The following is a 20,160-nucleotide window of genomic DNA, read 5'->3' on the forward strand; positions in this document are numbered from 1 at the left end:
ACAGTCCTACTACCCAAAGCATTCTGGGTGGTGACCTTCAATTTGCCTTCAACATTGAACTCTAAAGTCACCTCCCACAAGAGGCCTTCCCTGATGCCTCCAGGATGAGCTTACTGCCTCCAGCGAAATTCAAAGCCAAGCTCATTATGAAATAGTTGTGAGGGGTAGCACTTGCCCCACTGAAGTACAATCACTTTTCAAACCTGTCTGTCTCCCTTGATTGGCAGCTGCTTGAAGCAAGTCTAGAGCCTAATTCACCTTTTTTATTTGCAGCTTTTAGTCAATCCTGATTGGAGGAGTAGGTGAACAATAAATGGATGAACTGGGCCTTGCCCCTGGAGATTCAGGATTCTTACCCTTCAACTCTCAGAGCCTCAAGAGATGGCTCAGTTAGAAGCAGGCACAGGAAAACGAGCCAGTGTCTACAAGTGATGCACCCCACTGGTGCAGTGGAGTGGCTGGGGCCTATGGACATCCTAAAAACCGCCACTAGGAGTGGGTCACAGAGCAGCATTAACATGGATTCATGCCTCCTCCTAGCACAGGCTGGCGCATCAAGAAGGCAGTGGAAGGGGAAAGCCCCACCCCATCTCATCACAAGCCCTACCTAATCACGGTCCATCACCTCTCCCTCTAAGGAAAGACCCCAGAAACTGGAAACCATCAGACCTGCTCCAGGGCACCAAGCAGCAGGGCCAGGTGCTAATAATCCCCTGAGAATCCCTAGGAGAGAGCATTTCCAGTTATTGAAGCCACTTCTTTACACAAGCCCACCTCCTCCTTTCCTTGAGGGAAGAGTCCTGACGGTTATTATCATATCCCCATTTTACAGGTGGGAATATGGTTGCCCGAGAGGTGAAGCATGTCCAAGGTCACATAGCAGGCAAGAGGCAGAGCTGGGACCAAGCCCACCTCCCTTCCTGGGAAACTGTTTTCCAGGGGAGCCCAAGTGCTGATGGCAGTAGCAAATTCCAGGAGCTCCTGCGAGAGCTAAGCCCACCCCAGCTCAGAGAATGCCAGCTCTGGCAGCTGGCAGGGAATGCCAGGCCATTGGCTCCCTCGCATAAGGCCCAGGGCCCAGGGGCAGCCCCCTTTAAGAAGCGCTCTCTTTTCCAGAAGAGCTCCAGTCTTAATTTTAGCTTGGAGGCCTGCCACGGGAGGCTTTACCGAGAGGCAGGCTGAAGTTATGTGGGACAGCTGTCAGCCGGCATGCTGGGTGGGGCCTATTTAGCCAGCAGGGGCACAGGCCCTGGGGACCCTGAACTGGTCTCTCTGCTCCAAGTGCTCTCAACGCCACCAGCCACACGGCTCCGATCTCCTCCCGAGGGTCCCCCAGCTTCACCATGATGACCGAAGAGCACACGGACCTCGAAGCCCAGATTATCAAGGACATCCACTGCAAGGAGATCGACCTTGTGAACCGAGACCCCAAAAACATTAATGAGGACATAGTCAAGGTAGGCTGGGCCCTGGGATGGCAGGGAGGGTCTCTGCCACAGGCACCGCCATCTTCTCCCAAAGACTCTTTTGTTACCCTATCTTCTCTACATCTCCCCCCAAACAAACAAACAAAAACAGACTTGTTAAGCCCCCCCAATGAACCTTTAGTATAAACCATCACAAAAAATTAGCCACATATCATTAGTAGCATATCAGGCCACCACTGGCAGATCACAAAGAAAATACCTCCTTACTACTCCGAGACTCTCGCCATTCACTCCTGGCCCTTGTCCCGGGAGCAATAGGAATAGGTGGCCAAGTTGGGCTCTTTTCCATGCCAGAAGGCATTTCTGCGGTCTTCACAGTGGGCTCTGGGTTAATCTCCAGGAAGAGCTTCCAACAGGGCTGGCAGCCCCTCGAAGTGACACTCACTCCCCTAGAGCCCTGCCCAGGGTCTGTCCCTCATGGCCTACTAGCCATGCTCAGCTATCACCCCAGCTCTCACCTCACCTCACATTTAGGGAGCACAGCAGGACAGAGGCCTCTCAGAGGGTGCCTGGGTCCCTGAAAAGGAATGCTGAGAGTTGTCCAGCTTTCAGGAAGTGTCCCCTGTCACTGCAGCCTGAAGTCGGGCCTCCTTCCTCACCAGGTGACAGGAGCAGCCTGGCTGCCTCTAAGCCCATGACCTTAACCCAGCCTCCACCTGAAAACCAAAGGGAACTTTTTAAAAGATAGTTCCTCAGAGCAGGATCCCCAGTCACCAACATTGGAGTCGCTGGAGGGGCTATTACAGGGGAAGATGGCTGGGCTCTCTCTGGGCCTACTGAATACATTAGGATCTCAGACTAGCACTGTCCCACCAAAGTAGAGATGTAATGTAACCCATGATACAATGGCCCTATGGACTTCTTTTACATAAACTGTAACATGATCATTTATTATTATCAAATATTATACACTGCATATAATTGTGTGTGCTAAATTTTTTACATGATGATCACACAATGATTTATTTTACACATCTTGTTTTATAAAGTTAGATTCTTTTTTAGAGTAGTCATAAGTTGACAGAAAAATTGAATGAAAGGTACGGGGATTTCCCATATCCCCACCTGCCCTGGAATTTTTAATTTTCTGGCAGACACATTTACAGAAGAAAAGCCAAACAGGTAAAACTAATTTGAACGATATTTTTTTTTAATGTAACCCTATCTGTCCAAAATAGTATCATTTCAACATATAGTTGACCTAAAACAATTATTAAGGAACTATTTTGTATGGTATTTCTTCACATTCTAAATCCAGTGTGTATCTTGTTGATGACATCTCAAAGCGGACACTAAATTTTAATCAGAAATAGATATTCTGTATTTGGAGTTCAAAGACTTGCAATTGAAAATTGATTCACATGCCCAAATTGTTCCAAACATTCTTAAAATTGTTCTCATAATGGAATGGAGGCCCACATACCAATTAAAACTAAAGAATTTAGAATTCTAGCCCAACATAAGTGCCTAAAGCTGGGGCTACTGGATTCTACCGTTTGGCTAAGAGCTGGTTGTAAGGCACAGCCCTGGGCTGTCATCCTTTACTGGGGCACCTCCCTCATTGGATCAGGCTCTAATCTCTCCAAGTGGCTTTCCAAACCCAACACAATCTGGCCCCAACCTGTTTCTTTGGCTTCCAGCTGCCAGTCCACCCACCAGAACACACCCTTTTGACCTGGGCAGAAGGGCCCACTTGCTCTCCTCTGAGTGGTGAAGGCCGGGCTCAGTCTTCAAAGTCCAACTCAAATGTCATTTCCTTCAGGAATCCTCCCCCTACTCCTCCAAGCAATCAGATGCTCCCTCTTTGGTGTCCCCCCTTCACTTGGGGCACTCTTCCATGACCTCACAAGAATGTGAAAAGCCACATTGGGGAAAAGGAGGAAGCAAATTTCTCTAACTATAAAGCACTATAGAAGTGTAAAATATTGTTAGTTGTGGTTTATGCAATGTGGTCTAGCAGGAATAGTTTAAGACTTAACTTTAATAGACCTGAGTTCAAATCTTTTATCTAAAACAACAATAGATATGTCACCTTGGTGTTCTGAGCCTTTGTTTCCCTCTGTTAAATGGTGATCATATCATTTACCTCCCCCAGGTGAAAGTACTATAGAAATATCACATGTGGGTTAAAAGAGACAAGGGGTTTGGAAGTTTATAACAGTCCCCAGCACACAGCAAGGGAGGGACAAATGTGAGCTGAATAGGGCCTCAAGGTACTTGCAGGTCCTGAGGGCAAGGGAACCAGCCATGGGTCACAGGGAAATGGAGACAAGGATTCCACAGGAGAACGTGGTTTCTGAGGGACAACATAATGAGTCACAAGTGTAGAAGGGGCTTCTGGGTCCTACTGAGCTGAGCATGAACCTGGGCCCAGATTGTGATCCAAAGGGAGAAGTGGGGATGCCGCCTCTCTGGAGCTATGAGGTGTCCTCTTCTAATAGCCCCACGCCCCAGAAAAACAGTTCTCAAAGGCTAAACAAAAGGCCCTGCAAATAATTATGTTGAGAGGAGATTGTTGTTTGGTATTATTTGAACATTCTCTGGTTTCTAAAGCTATCTGACATTCTCTTGTTTTTAATGAGGAAGAAATCAAACGTTAAAAAATACAGAAAAAATAATCATAAAATAGAGTCAGATAAATACACAGATAGGTTCAAGGAGACTTCAGGTTTATGTTATGGTCTGTTAAAGAAGAAAGATAAAGGAAGAAAGGAGAGAGGAGCCTGTGGCTAGGAGGGGTGCAGAGCAGCCTGTCTGAACAGAGTGACCTCCTGACTGCCTGGGTGCCTGTCCTCTCATGGGAAAAGACAGACACAGTGAGGGAGTGGGCGGAGAAGAGGAACATGTTGTCCCCTCCACCACCAGCTGCTGGAGGAAAAGCCGGAGGATAGACCCACTGTGTTCATGGATTTGAACCACTACAGAGGAGAAATACTCCCTTTTGGTGATACCCTGGAATCCAGACTGGAAAATGAGTACCAGAGAGCCCTGAACACCCAGCAGAATTATACTGTGATCTCCAAGCCTTGGGGCGGGGCCCAGGACAGAGCTGAAGGTCATGTGAGGCTAGTGCTGAGGAAGTGGGGAGAGCCTACCCCCATTCCCTTTCCCACCCACCATTATTGCCAACATCAACTCCTTGCTTCATTACTGAGTGCCTGCTACATGTTAAGCACTGTGCTATCTCAGAGCAGATGCTGTGAGTTGTGTGCAAGCCCCATGTAGGCTCTAGGGGACATAAATGCATGCTTTAAGACCCCACCCCATCCTAACCCTCCTGAGTTATTTCTGAGAGGGCTCACTGCTAGCTCCACAGCCTCCCCCCCTCTCCCTAACTCACATTTTAGCACCGGGACCCTAAAGAAGCCAGGCGTGCCCCCTAAGTGCCATGCAACGCCTGCAGCTTCCAGATTCCACTCCTCTTTCCCCAGGTGCTCCAAGGCAACCCCTCAGAAAGGACAGGAGACAGGCCTGATCCCAGCCTTTCCCATGATACTAGTTCCTACCCCATATCTAATCACAATCAATCATAACACCTTCCCTCTTCAAACAACACCCTTCTGCCTATCGGCTCAAACTAAGACACAGCCAGAGGAAGCATCAGCATTTAGCACCTTCCCCAGTTCTGCACACTCCTGCTCCCAGTTTGGGTGGATCCAGGACACTTGCCACTCAAAGGAGGAACTAAACTTAATACCTCCCCTTGAAAAGAATTCAATCCAATAAGGAAGCAATGACTAGAAAAATGAGACTATACAGGGGAAGGTGCTAAACGCTATAAGTTAATGCCAGATGAAGGGTGGGGGGAGTTAGGAGAGGAACAGATTACAGATTACTTACATATAGTAAAATGGGCAGCCAGCCTCATGGGGATATAGTATGCAAGGTACATTTTTTTTTAAATGAGAAAAATAGAAAATGTGGGAAGGGGGACAGGCTTTCAAGAATAGCAAAGAGAATGAGCAAAGGTGTGGAGGATTTTTCACAACATTGGGAAGAATGTACGGTGCAGAGTTGGTGAAGTGAGGGTCAGGTATTACCATTCCTCCTCCTTCTGTGCATGGCAGACATTATTAATGAGTCCCAGCAGGAAGCCAGGCCTCATTAGATAGTCAAGAGTTATAGCACAACAGATTAAATTTCTTTACTAGTCTGACTGCAGAATAACAAAATGCTGAATGAAAATAGGACAGAGCATCCAAAAGGGAATTTCTTGGGGTAGAAAGCAGGAAGGGCAGATCGAGGCTAGATTGGCAGTTCCTTTCTTCTGGGATGTCTTGTCCTCTGTCAATGACCTTTAAGAAGAGCTATGTTGAACTAACACCGAGATTTTCTGACTTAGCGTTAGGGGGATTCCTGAGAGTCAACTGGTCTACAATTTTCAAAATGTGGCCCACTTTCTTAGGGAGGACACAGATCCCTCAACCCCATCACTAGAAGTTCTTATTCAGCAGAGCTGGTAAATGTTTTGCATTTTTATGTTCAAGTGTCAGCAAATACATCCACCTCAGCCTATAGAAGACAGTTTTGGAGTCCAGAGATATCATCTCTTTTACCTAAAGACACACTGAATTGGTTTTCAATTACTGTGTGAAAAATCACCCCAACTATTTTACGGTCACTCACAATTCTGCAGGTTGACAGGGCTCAGCTAGGTGGTTCTGCTGGATTAGAGGGGCCCTCTCATGCAGCTTCAGTCAGATAATACTGAGGCTAAAATCACCTGGGAGCTCCAAGATGGTTCACTCATATTCCAGGGCATTGTCAAACAGAGCTCTAAGGTGGGATCAGTCAGGATGCTGGAATGGTTGAGCGTCTCTTTGTGGTAGTTTGGAATCTCTCCCTGCATATGGCCTCTCCATCAGTCTCTAGAGGAGGGAATGGCAGTGGGCTTCTACAGCAGAGTTCAACAGTTGACTTCTAACACCACCAGTCTCTAACAGCAGGGTATAAAACATGGTGGCTATGGGCACCCAAAAGCAGAAGCTGCCAGGCCTTCTGAAAGCTTAGTTCTGGAACTGGCACAGCATTCCTTCTGCCACATTCTGGTGGTTACAGGCAATCACACAACAAGTGTAGACGCAAGATGAGATGAGAGTACCCACGGGCATAACCACTGAGAGGCATGACTCATCAGGGGTCATCTCTGGAGACTAGCTAGTCACACACTAAATGGTACACACAGCCTAGAACTCATCCAGGGCCTTTCATTTGTCCCCTATTTCAGCTTTCACCAAAGGCACAGGCTGAGAGGGCAGGAGAGAGAAAGGGAAGAGCCCAGAAGGAAGACAAGTACCAGGCCTCCCTGGGATACTGATGAGGTCCTTCTGGCAGGTTCCTTTCTCTCTTCTTGCATCTCCTTTACGTGAACCCATGAACCCCAGTCCCTTTATGCTCCAACCCAGGTGCTCCTAGTACCCCACTAGGATGCTCTTTATCACAAGCTCCAGATGATGCCTGGTTACCTCCTATGCTGTGTTCTGTGTCTCATCCTCCTGGAGGTCCTGAATCCTGTGGTGATCCTGGGCTAGGTCACAGCAAAGGAGACTCGGGCCCATTCTTTGTTGTCAGACTGATTTGGGCATCACTCTGCTTGGCCCTTATATGAAATAACAGATACATGGCCAGAACTGACATCTATGAGGGTCAAATGCATTGTGGGTGTCCCTATGGTCACCCCAGATTGTACAGAATTCCATTATTATGATATCTAACAAAAGTAGCAAAGCTTTACCATTTTGAAGCTGTTTTGCAGCTATTACCTCAGTTTAGCTTCTAATTTTATCAGCCAGTGCTTCTCAAATACCTGGGTAAAGGGCTGCTTTTATTATGACTGTTCTGATCTGTTGTACAACAATACTTTTGTAAAATGCCATAAAAATTAATTACTCAGGAAATGAAATGAAAAATAGGCATACAAATACAAGCTCCAATTCTTTCTTATTATTGGACTTAACAGACATAAAATTACTGTATCAAATTTTTTTGAATATTTCTAAGTGCTTTTTTTCAATTTCTACTGACCTTGCTGGGGTAGGATGGAGGAGACACTAACTTCCTTTAAGTTGCAATAGCAAGTAAGAAAAATGGAATCCAGAAAATTAGACCAACTTGCTTGATTCTTCTGGTTCCAGAGCTAGTCCTATCCACTGCGGATCTTGTCTCAGTCCTCTCTGTGTAAAGTTAAACAAACAAATAAAACCAAAAACAAAGGGAGAAAAAAATACCCTAAGGACCAGAGAGGGAAAGCACCATGCCCCAAATCACACAATTACTCAGTGGTCAGTAGAGAATGGAACCATAGAGCTATTTACCTCCATTTTGAGATATTTTATCTGAACAGTCCAGGGCCCTGGATGCCCAAGGCCTGAGTCATGCAGGACTCTGGGGAGGTATTTTTGACAGGAGTGACTGCTGGCCTCCCTGGAATTCTAGGCAACTCCACGGCCTGTATTCCCCCACCCTCTCAAAGTCTGTGGGGGCCTTGCGGGCTCATTCCTATTAATCAACTAGCTTTCTTGCTGTTCCAAAAAATAAATATGCCAGAGAAAGGGACACCAACTGAATGAGCAACCATTGGTCTCCCCCTTTTACTCTTCACCCTCTCTCCAGCAGGACAAATAGCCCCAAAGCTCAGCCAGTGAATTGAGTCCCCCATTTCCCACCCTCCAAGCAAAATCCTCTCCACCTCCTGAAAGGAATTAAGAAACAAAGTCACTGTGTGCTCCTGATACGCTGGCATCACTGCCTAGAGCTGCTTGAGCAGAGTCTTAAAATCATCTGTCTCCCCAAACTAGCACATTGTGGCAAAGTTCTTTCAGTGCTCAAATCTGAGTTAGGGGAACAGTGACCTGCTCTCAGCAAAGCACAGCCCTCTAATAGCATACTTTCTGATTCACAGAAAACAGGGCTGTTATCTCGTGCATAGCACTCAAAGGCAATCCCTAGAAATAAGTCAAATGTCAGCACCACTGTCTTCTGCAAAGAGATGACAATCAAAAGACACAACAGAGAGGTCCTTGAGAGTGGAATTATGACTACAAACAGAAAATGAGTGCAAGGAGGATTCCATCCATCTTACCATTTCAGAGTGAGCCCACACATAAACATTTATGACTTGGTAGGCTGCTGAAGAATAGTCATTTGTGATCTGGGATGTCAACAGAATTGTTGAGATATATTTTCATAGAAACTCCAGAGGATTTGAACAAATAATTACCATCAGTGTGTACTTATCATATGCCATATATTATGCTAAGCACTGCCCAAGAGGTGGTATGAGGAAACAAAGTGGATACTCCATAAATATTTGTTTGAATACATGGGTGGATGGATGGATGGATGGATGGTTGGTTGGTTAAGAGGAAAGAAAGACTGATGGGCAAGTGGATAAATGGATAAGTGAATGGGTAGGTAGAAGTATGGATGGATGGAGGAAGATGGGTAGGCTGATAGATGGACACATGAAAAGGTGGATAGATGGTTAGATGAAAAGATAAGTAATAGATGAATGAATAGATGAATAGATGGTAGAGTATAGATGAATGGATGAATAGATGAAAGAAAAATTATCTCTATTCTTCACAATAAGAAAAAAATGGCAGCTCCATTTTATAGATGAGGAGATGAAGCTCGAAGAAATTAAGTGACCCTTCAAAGTCACTCATCTGGTCAGCATCTGCTCTGGATGCAAACCCACCTTTGTAGTCCAGCTTCCTATTGAGGAAAGCACTCTAAGATGATCTCCAACAACAGTTGTATTCATCAGCTTTCTGTTACTAGAATAAATACCTGAAACAACCAACTTACGAAGAGCAAAGGCTCACTGTGGCTCACAGTTATGCAGGTTCCAGTTCATGATTGGTTGGCCCTACTGCTTTGGGCCAAGGGATTTATGACAAGGTAGTAAGTCATAGGGGAAGTGCACTATGAGCGAGCCATTTACTTCATGGCAGAGGAGTACAGGAGAGACAGAGAAAGGGGAAGGGCTCCATTAATCTTTTCAAGGACATATCCCCAATGACCTAAAGACCCCCTACAAGGTCACACCTCTTAAAAGCTCCACTACCTCAAAATAGCACCACCCTGGAGACTATGCCTTTAATACATGGGCCTTTGGGGACATTTAAGATTCAAACTATAATGACAGCTAGCAGTTCCTAATCAGGTATTCTGTGCCAGTGTTTTGAGTATTTGCCTTAATTTATTTAATTAAATTCTTGCCTTAATTTATTTAATCCTCTGACAACTACTGTAAGACAAAGCTGGGAAAACAAGGCATAGAAAAGCTCAATGACTTGCTCAAGGTCAAATCCAGTCTGTCTGCCTGCCCAGGCCAAACTTCAGAGGGTACAGTCACCCTCCCTGATAAGCACAGCACAGACAGAATCTACTTTGGGGTTGACCTTAGCTGAGATAGTGGATTAGAGTCAGGATGTCTAAATTCAATCTGGCCCTGTGATGCTGGACAGGCCCCCCTTCTGGGCCTGACTGCCCACCTGAAGTCAAAGAGGCAGGTCTGGGTAATCTGTGAATAGGGAGGTTCTGTTCTAAGGACACTCACTAGAAGACTGGACAGGCCACCAGGTACTGAGCAGAGGAAGACAGGAAGGAGCAGTAACTGATGGGATGAGGCAGAGATGCAAGGCTCTATCCGAATGCCTATCTCTGCTGGAAGGTTTCTGAGGCCACACAGCATCTCTAGAAGCCAGTCCAAAAGGTATCAGGCACAAGACAGGCATCGGCCAATATGGGGGTAGGGCAGGTTGCTGAGATCAGAGCTTCTCAGCTGGCAGGATCCAAGCCCTGGGCATTTGACTTAACAGACCCATACATAAGCAGGCAGATTATATGCCCAGTCAAGTTTGGAAGGGACTCCCGGGGTACTCTCCCCACCTTCTCCAGTTTAAAAACTCCCTCAAGAAATAGCAAGTCTAGATTTTTGTCCCATATAAACCAGATGTAGAAGATTCCAGCCCTGCACTGGGGTTATCACTCAGTGATAAAGCACTTCCCTCATATGTACAAGGCCCCAGGTGCTATCCCCAGCCCTGCAAAATAGATAAAAAGTGATGCCATCTCTTTCCATCCAGTCTCCAAAGCCATGAGATGTTCCCAACCAACTTGGGCCGTCTTATCCAAATATCTAGCATATGTCTTTTCCATCTCTGCTCCAAGACCCACGGTTTTCCCAGGTTTTCATCCATCCACCACAACCTGGAAGTCCTCTAGGAAGAAGTTACATACTTCTAAGAAGTTTAGGCCCATATTCTTCTCTTCTCCCATCCATAGGGTCATCTAAGAGGTTAAGCCATATCCATCAAAACAACCAGGGGCTAAGATTATACAGGGAGGGAATCCTGTGGCCCTGCTGACTCTTCATCCTGCAGCCTAGAATCTCACCATGCAAACTTTGCTGCCCATTAATCTACTACCCTGAGTAGGACCTCATCCTAAGCTGTCCCCATCCAGGATATATAGGAGGGTCCATGGATCTGAGATCTGGTGCAAGAGCTCAGAACTGAAAGCCATATGAGAAAAAGGGATCCAAGATTCCTTGAGCATCATGGTTCTATGCACTCCCTTTCCCAAAAAGCAGTATTCTAAAAAGAAATGCACCAAAGCAATACTTTTAGTATTAGACAGATACAAATCAGAGACGATTTTTTCGTTGTTCATTTTTTTTCTATTCTCTTCATTTTCTGTGATATGGCTCTGTATTTTATAATGAAAAGTAATTGTAATAATAACTGCCCATTGGGGAAGGAATCATCTCCCCACAGCCACAGTGGGAAAGGAAAGCCCTGGAAGACTGAAATCAGATCTCTGGTCTCAGCTGCCCACGTAGGCCTCTCCCATTAGTCTAATTAGTCTGTGATTTTATTTAACCCACTTTTATTAGACAGGAAATATCTCAGACAGGTCTAAGACTGCATTAGTCAGCTTTTTGTCACTGTGACAAATACCTAAAATAATCAACTTAAATGGAGGAAAGGTTCGTTTTGACTCATGGTTTCAGTCCACAGCCTCTTGGCCTATCGCTTTGGGCCTATGGTAACACAGTACATCATGGCAAGAGCACATCACCAAGGAGGCCTGTTCACCTCATGGAAGCAAAGAGACAGAGGAAAAGGAGGGGCTGGTATTCCAATATCCCTTTCAAGGGTACCCCCACCCAATGACCTAACTTCCTCCCACTGGGCCCCACCTCCTGAAGTTTCTGCCACCTCTCAGGAGTGCCAACCTGGAGACCAAGCCTTCAACATGAGGGTCTTTGGGGGACACTTAAGATCCAAATGATATAACGGGCATTTCTATATTTTCTCACAACAGCAAACAGCTCTTCAGCCTTCCAGGTGGTAAGATGTCCTGGTCATACCACTGGGTCCACCCGTCATCAAGCCCTAGTGTACATTCAGTGCTTTTCAATCGTCTCATGAATTTAACAGTCTTCCATCCTTCCATCCTGGAGAATACACTGAAATGTGGGTCGTTACCTCTACTTTACAGAGAAGGCAGAGAGGATGTAGTGATGCTAAACAACATCACCTAAGAGTGAGCAGCTAGGATGATGTTTAATGCACAGGAGGAACCCCATAAAGGTTAGGTAAATGGCTTGGCTGAAAGTTACCTTTCTTTTATATCCATTGATTTTTTTTTTATTTCCCACATGAGGCCTCAGTCACCTCCTCCATGGGTTGTATGAACTGAAGTAAGTCCCCACATTCCTGGGGAACAGGGAGGAAGGCCTATAGTAACTGCAAAGCTAGGACAAGGAAAATGAATTCAGCCTCCTCCACAAGGCTCTTCAGGCAAGGTTAGCCACACTCAGTTTCAGACACCTTTATAGCCAGTGAAGCTTGCTCCAGAAATGGACCTCACTTTGCCACAGGTCAGAGTAGCTCCTTTCTGAACCTATGCACCTTTCTCTAACTCACTACCACTACCTTACACCAGGGACCACCATGTCCTAATTGGCCCTGCACCATCCTCACTCCCAGCCTTACCAATTGCCGCAACAGCAGCAGCCAGAATGAGCTGTTGAAACCCAGATCCTACCAAGCCACCCCAGACTAAAGCCCTCAAAGGGCCACAGAACTGAGAGAGCCCAGCTTCACTCTCCAATCTCCTTTCTGGTCGTGCACTTGTCCTTCCAGAAGTACCTGCATCTCCTGAGAGCCCACACTCTCTATCCCAATAGCTCCTAGCAGTTTCTTCTCCTTCAGACACAAATACTATTTTCCAGGGCATAACTCCCTCTCTACCTGATCATCTTCAGATATCAGCTTCAGCTAGATGTCTCTTCCTCTATGAATTTTCTTTAACCCCTGCTCTGAGTTAAATGCCCTGCTTGGGGGTACATTTCCCCTATTCTCCCCTTAGCCTGGCACTTATAACTGCCTACTATAAGCCCCATGAGGGTAGGAACCTGTGCTTGTTCACCATTCTATCTACAGGTGCTCAGCACATCCTTGCAAGATGAATATGATTGTTCAACTCCCTTAGGATCTTAAAATAATAGAATTTGGGAGCTTCATAGTGAGCTTTCTCTCCCTGTAACAAACACCTGAGAAAATCAATTTATAAAGAAAGAAGATTTACTTTGGCTCACAGTTTTGGAGATTCCAGTTCATGCTTGATTGGCCCCATTATTTTTGGTGCTGTTACAAGGCAGCACATCATGACAGGAGTGGAGCAGAAGTGCTCACCTCAGGGCCATGAGTAAAAAGAGAGAAGGCAGGGCCAGGGTCTCACAGTCCCATTCAAGGGCACACCCCCAATGACCTAAAGACCTGTTACTAGGCTCCACCTCTTAAAGGTTCCAACACCTCCCAGCAGCATCATTCTGGGGACTAAACCTTTAATACATGGGCCTTTGGGGACAGTCCAGACCCAAACTATAGCAGGACTCATGGCTCTAGCACTGCCTCAAACTTACTGTTGGCTTTGAGCAAGTCACTGGACTTTCCAGGGCCTGCTTATCTATCCATAAAATGAGGAGGTTAGACAAGCTCTTCATTGTACCTCACTATTGCAGCAGGGGGTGACTCCAGCACAGATGGGGACTAGCAGCACTGATATCAGGAAAATTTGTTAGAAGTGCAGAGCCTTGGGCCCAGCCAGACCTGCAGTCAGAATCTTCTGAGGATGGGGTTTAACGAGCCCACCCAAGGGATTCTGAGCCACACTCATGAAAGCTTGAGAAGTGGGTGGATGCAATGCATTGAGGATCTCCCATCCCGTCCCTGCAGGTGGATTTTGAAGATGTGATTGCAGAACCCGTGGGCACCTACAGCTTCGATGGCGTGTGGAAGGTGAGCTACACCACCTTCACTGTCTCTAAGTACTGGTGTTACCGCCTGCTGTCCACGCTGCTCGGCGTCCCACTGGCCCTGCTCTGGGGCTTCCTGTTCGCCTGCATCTCCTTCTGCCACATCTGGGCGGTGGTGCCATGCATTAAGAGCTACCTGATTGAGATCCAGTGCATCAGCCACATCTACTCTCTCTGTATTCGTACCTTCTGCAACCCAGTCTTCGCTGCCCTGGGTCAGATCTGCAGCAACATCAAGGTGGTGCTGCGGAAGGAAATCTAAAGCCAAATGGGGCAACAGGGCTGGTGGGGCAGGGAGAGTCAGATCAGGCTGGCTCCCCAGGTGCTGCTCCATGGGAGGTGCTGGAGAGCTCTTTTTCTTTAGGGACTGCTCAATTCCCCCCCAAGATGGGAGCACACAGTATAGGGAAGCCAGAAAGAAAAGAGCCCAGCTACAAAAACACTGTGGCTCTTCACTCTGCCCCAACCCTGCCAAGATGCCCCCATGATTGGGGCTGGGGGAAGATGGTTTTCTAAGAGGCAGCTACTGCAAGTCTTTGCATTCACTTGTACTGTAACAGCGTAAACCAGAATCAGTTCCCACTCAGGGTCAACCTGTCCACATCCGAGAAAGAGACCAGTGACTGTCGGTGTGGGGAGGGTGGCTCCAATAAAGGGTTTCAGCTGCACTGAGGGAATGCTGTGCTTTGTTTGTGTCCATAAGGTTGGTATGTGTCCTGACCAGTCCTGGAAGTACATTTCATTCCCTGAGAAGCAGAAGTGTGGAAAGTTGGTGGGACCAGAATCAAGTAGTTTTTCTTGGGATTCTACTTGCTTACTGGATAACTGTTCTGCCATGTTCATTGGGAGATTACTTACAAATGACTTCAATTGTCCCTGAATCAGATAATGATACCAATAGAGGAAAATGGTCCATGAGCTGGCAGGATGGATATACTTTAGGACAGATATACCTCAGGGCAGGGCTCAGCCTCAAATCTTTCTGAACTGCTGAGTCTTTGGCTCACCAGAGACTAAGCCCTGGCATATCTGGCCTTCCCACTTGGTATGTGCACTTCTTCATCCCTAAGAGATGTGAAATCCCATGTGTGTCTGTGTGGACTCATCATGGGGATAAAAGCAACAGAATTGACATGCCCACCTCTCTCCACCCTCCTAATGACAACAACAAACACACACACACACACACACACACACACACACACACACACAGGGCAATCTTACCATTCTTAGGACTGCTTTTCCCAAGCATGCTGTCCAGAAATTAGTCCTCAAAAAAAAAAGTAAAAATTAAAATTACAAAGTTTAGGGAGGTTAGTTTCTGTAGCCAAATTTGTTTAGAAATGCCATATATTTCTCTTGGAGACTTTCAGTAGACATTGAATAGCACATTAAAGTTTCTGACAAGTTCTGCAATAAAGAAGCCCATTTAGGCCATATTATCCCCAGCCCAGATCCTATTTAACCTCTCTTCCTTTTTCATAAAACATAATATCTCATAAAATTAAAGTTCCAAGACACTTTACAAGTTGACAGAGGCATTACGTCATTGGTGCTGGCCTCGAGCCCAAGGGGTTTTGGGAAACAGTGTGTTAGAGTCAGGACACAGGAGGATTCGGTTCTAGTATCGCCTCTGTTCCTAGTTCCCTTCTCTGGCCTCAATGTTATTATCCATGAAAATGATCTCTATTGTTCATTTCAGCTCTAAAAATTTGCCCCTGTTTTTGTTTTTAATCTAATATCTAATGTGATTTTCAAATGTAGAAAAGTTGAAAGGGTTTGCAGTGAACACTTGTATACCCACCATCTTGGCCCTGAGATTAACATTCTACTGCCCTTGCTTTATCACATTTTTATCTGTCCATCCATCCTTCTATTTATCTGTAGTCTCATTTTGATGCATTTTTTAAGTAGTTGCAATATCAGTCTATTTTACCTCCAAACACTTCACCATTCAATCGTTTCTTTCGAAGATGAGAAAAATGACAGCTCAGAGAGGTCAGCAGACTCTCTAAAAGTTGCACAGTCAGCAGGCGTAAGCACTGTGTTCCCAGACCACTACTCTGTGCTCTGCCCTGGGGCTTGGCCACATTCTCTAGTGGACTCTGCAAGCCCTGGATCCTCTTGCTGAAAAGGATTAAGGCTGGTGTTATATCCTCCTCAAAGGATCTGCCCTTTCAAATGCCCTTCTCACAATCATTGGGCCATCAGTTTCAAATCTGCAATCTTGGGTTAGACAGAGGTTCTCACCACAGTGGTATTTGCTATAACTGCATTGGGCTATGGCTCCAATTTTTCCAGGCCACTCTTTCTTTAAGGCAGACTATGGCAGGTGCTTATTGATCCATGAGATTCGTGGAATTGGAGGAAGGATGCATATGTTAGGTATATGTACATCTGAAGAGTTCTGTCCCCTCCAGGAATCCCACTGAGAAGCAGCAGCAGAGCACAATGCGGGTATGACGAGAAAAGATTCCAGGTAGAAGGACAGAGAAGTCCCTCTTATGTTCTGTATGCATTATCAGCAACTTGTGTTTAAACTGCATGTTCTGGGGCCCCAGCTTCAGAGACTGATTCAGTAATAGGGCCCCAGAATCTGCATTTAATGCAAATCCATCCATGATTCACATGTGAATTGCAAATTCCCCTTTAAGAATTATTTGTCAAGGTCCTTTCAAGGTAACAAAACAGAATACAGTTATCTCCAGAGTCAGACTGTGGGTCATGTGGATTCAGGTTATATCACACAAAAGAGTTTTTTTTTTCAGGGTCTTAGAGCATTTTCCAACAGACCAATACATGTACCTGGGATTCTGGAGAATGGAACCAGGACCACTTTTTGTCCCCTGCCACAACCCATGCACCTGCATCAGACAGATGACTGTGTAGTACTAAAGGAGAAATGGAGTCTAAAAACCACCAAATATGGTGCCTCTTCTTGGAGGGAGTAACAAGACAAAGCAGTGTATGAAAAAAAGATGTTTATTAAGTGCACCTTTTACAAAGCAGACATATCATGATTGGCCACATCACTCACCAGTTAGCACAGTACACAGGAGTACCACAGGAGGTCACCACAGTGGAACAAAACCAACACTGCATGTTTAGTGGTAGATCATTGCAACCGGATACAAAAAAAGAAAAACGTGAAGAACTCTGAAACCAGGATCTTCATCAAAGGCATTATGTCCCCTTGCATTTTCAGAAATGGTGACTCATAGACTCATCTCCAAAAGGAGATCACATTTGCAGAAGATTTTTTTTCAGGGACTAAAGAAATAATGCTCAGGGTCTACACATTCACTTTTGATGATGAGAACTCTGAAACACTCCAGAAGGCTCCAGCTGACTGGCACCTCCAGTCATGCACATGGTTTGTGAATTGGTCTGAAACTGTAGGAAGAGGCAGGTACTGGGCAGACCTCAGGCAGGGGGTCTGGGAAAAGACATAGATAACCAAAGTCCAGGGAGCATTTTGGACCTCTGCACTCATTCTTCCAGACTTAGGTTGGAGAAAGAGACAATGAAAAATATTCTCAGGGATGAGATTGGGAGGGGAGGGTATAGATCCAGGAGTGTTGTGGAAATCAAATGTCACTTATATACCATGAAACACAGACTCTGCTATCATTATGAGAACCCAGGTACTAGTAAGGGCTTTCATATGAAGAGAATGATGACCTATTGGGTTTGATGCCTAAGATCCTCACAACTCCAGGGTCCCAGGAAGGTGACTATCCCCTTGGTCCTCATTGACCTCAGGTGGCTCCAAGGATGGCAACTTCTTAGGGAACAGCAGGACCAGAGCATCTGCAAGGCACAGACCCCACCACCACTGCATTTGCACCCCAAAGCTCTAAGACATGGGCACAGAGAGCCCAAAATAAGCATCCTGTTAGCTTCCCAAAGAGGAAGGACAGGCTGGTGTTGGCACTCTGAGCACGTGTCATAGCACCATGGTGCAAGGTCTGACTCCAAAGATGGTATTGCCCTCCATCTCCGGTTGGTACTGAAGGTCTTGTACTAAATTGTAAGAGGTTGAGCACTGGCACTTCAGTATGTGTCTCTCCTCTCCCAGAACATCTAGACCATGCTGGCTCATTTGTGTGCATTGTGTGTGTGTGTGTGTGTGTGTGTGTGTGTGTGATGGACCTGTGGCTTTTAGAAAGTGCTCTTGCTGTATCTCAATAAATTAAAAAATGTGTATAGTTATTCAAAGGTGCCCCAGAGTGCACTAAGCTGACCAGTCCCAGACAGAAAATCTCTGATCAATACTGTCCTGTATTTAATGACTAAAGGAATTCCTATTTCTTAGACATAGTCAGGTCCTATCCATGGGCTGAGAGGACATTTGAGAATATGTTTATCAGAAAAGCAGAACCTTTGAGGCCCTTGGAGAATTGCTATTCTAAATAAAACATGACCATCTACAGCTACAAGTGTCCCCTGTGCCTTTACTAAAGCCAGGTGAGGGTATTATCGCCACCTCTGCTGTTGGCCAAAATGGAAACACACTCTCTTGCAGAAACTCAGAAGCGGTGAGTCACATAACAAACAAGAGCTCAGGGAGGTAAGAAATTCCAAGCAATTCATCCATCATGCTGGCTTTCCCTGAATTCAACTGCAGAACATTTTTTATTTTGTATCTTTTACATGTGCAGTTCAGATACACATTTTAAAAAACCCGAAAATTGGTTCTCAAAATTGTGCACCAATTCCAGACCATTTTCACCACCCAAAAAAATGAACCCAATCCTCTTTGAAGTTGCTCTCAATTTCCCATAGCTTCCAGCCCCTGAAAACCATTACTCAATAGTCAATTTCTGTAGATTTCTATAGATTTATCTGGACATTTCAGACAAAGAGGATCAAACAATGTGTGGCTTTGGGAACTGTTTTCTTTTACTCAGCATTTTTTTAAGGTTCATCCATGTTGTAGTATGAATTGGAACTTTAAAAAAATTTAATATATATTTTTAGTTGTTGACGGACCTTTATTTTTATTCACTTATCTATATGCGGTGCTGAGAATCAAATGCAATGCCTCACACATTAGGCAAGCACTCTACCACTGAGCCACAACCCCAGGCTAGTACTTCCTTTTTATAGCTGAATAACGTTCCACTGTATAGATATACATTTTTTAATCCATTAATCAGTTGGTAGACAATTGGGTATTTTTTCTTTGGGACATTAATAAATGATGTTGTAGTCAACACTGGTATGCAAGTTTGGGTGTGTATATATATATCTTTTCATTTCTCTTAGGTTTAAACCAAAGAGTGGTACTTCTAGATGCTACAGTCATTCTATGCTTAACTTTTTGAGGAACTGCCAAACTGGTCTCCACCATGGCGGCATCATTTGCATTCCCACTAGCAATTTCTGAAGGTTCTACTTTCTCTACATCTTTGTCAACACTTCTTATTGTCCAGCCTTTAGACTGTAGCCATCTTAGTAGATGTGAAGTAGAATCTCACTGTGGTTTTGACATGCATTCCCCTAATGAAAAATAATAATGTTGAGCATCATAATTCTACTTATTTGGGACTTGTATATCTTCTCTGGAGAAATATATATCCAAATCTTTGCCTATTTTTAAATTGGCTTCTTTTTGTTTATTTATTTTAAGAGTTCTTTATGTATTCTGTATACATATCCCTTATCAGATAATATGATTTGCAAATATTTTCTCCTATTCTGTAGTTGTCCTTTTACTCTCTGGATAATTACAGAAGTTTTATATTTTGATGAAATCCAATGAATCTATTTGTCCTTATATCTTTGGTATCACATCAAAGCAAAAATTGTCTAATCCAAGATCACACAGATTTTTTTTTAGCAGGATGTAGATTTATTGTTTATATAGGGTTGCAACCAGGTAAGATCACACAGATTTATGCCTGTTTTCTTCTAAGTGTTTTATAGGTTTAGCCTTTCCATTTAGGTCTTGGATAAATTTTGAATTCGTTTTTGGTATGGTGTGGGTAAGGGTCCAACTTCATTCTTCAGTGTGTGCATATTCAGCACCAGTTGTTTGAAAAATGATTGTTTCCCTACAGAATCATCTTAGTACTCTTGGTGAAAATAAATTGACCATAAATATAAGGACTATATCTGTACTCTTTATTCTATTCCATTGCTCTAAATGTCTATCCAGAATTCAGTTCCACACTGTTTTGATTACTATAGCTTTACAGTAATTTTAAATCAAAAAGTGTGAATCCACCAAGTTTCCTTTTATTTTTCAAGGCATTTTTTGGTCATTCTGAGTTCCTTGAATTTCCTTATGAGTTTTAGGAGCAGCTTATCAATTTCTGCAATGAATCCATCTAAAATTTT

The 20,160-nt window shown here is 44.7% G+C and overlaps 1 protein-coding gene across 1 annotated transcript; it reads left to right on the top strand.

Moving 5' to 3' along the window:
- The first annotated feature begins 1,147 nt into the window (after positions 1-1,147).
- Positions 1,148-14,486, top strand: Cav3 (caveolin 3). Its single transcript, XM_015495123.2, has 2 exons — positions 1,148-1,457; positions 13,739-14,486. The coding sequence occupies exons 1-2, from the start codon at positions 1,344-1,346 to the stop codon at positions 14,078-14,080; spliced, it is 456 nt and encodes a 151-aa protein (XP_015350609.1). The 5' UTR covers positions 1,148-1,343; the 3' UTR covers positions 14,081-14,486.
- Positions 14,487-20,160: the final 5,674 nt, after the last annotated feature.

This window comes from Marmota marmota, unplaced genomic scaffold (assembly GCF_001458135.2).
Source record: "Marmota marmota marmota unplaced genomic scaffold, marMar, whole genome shotgun sequence".
NCBI lineage: Eukaryota > Metazoa > Chordata > Mammalia > Rodentia > Sciuridae > Marmota > Marmota marmota.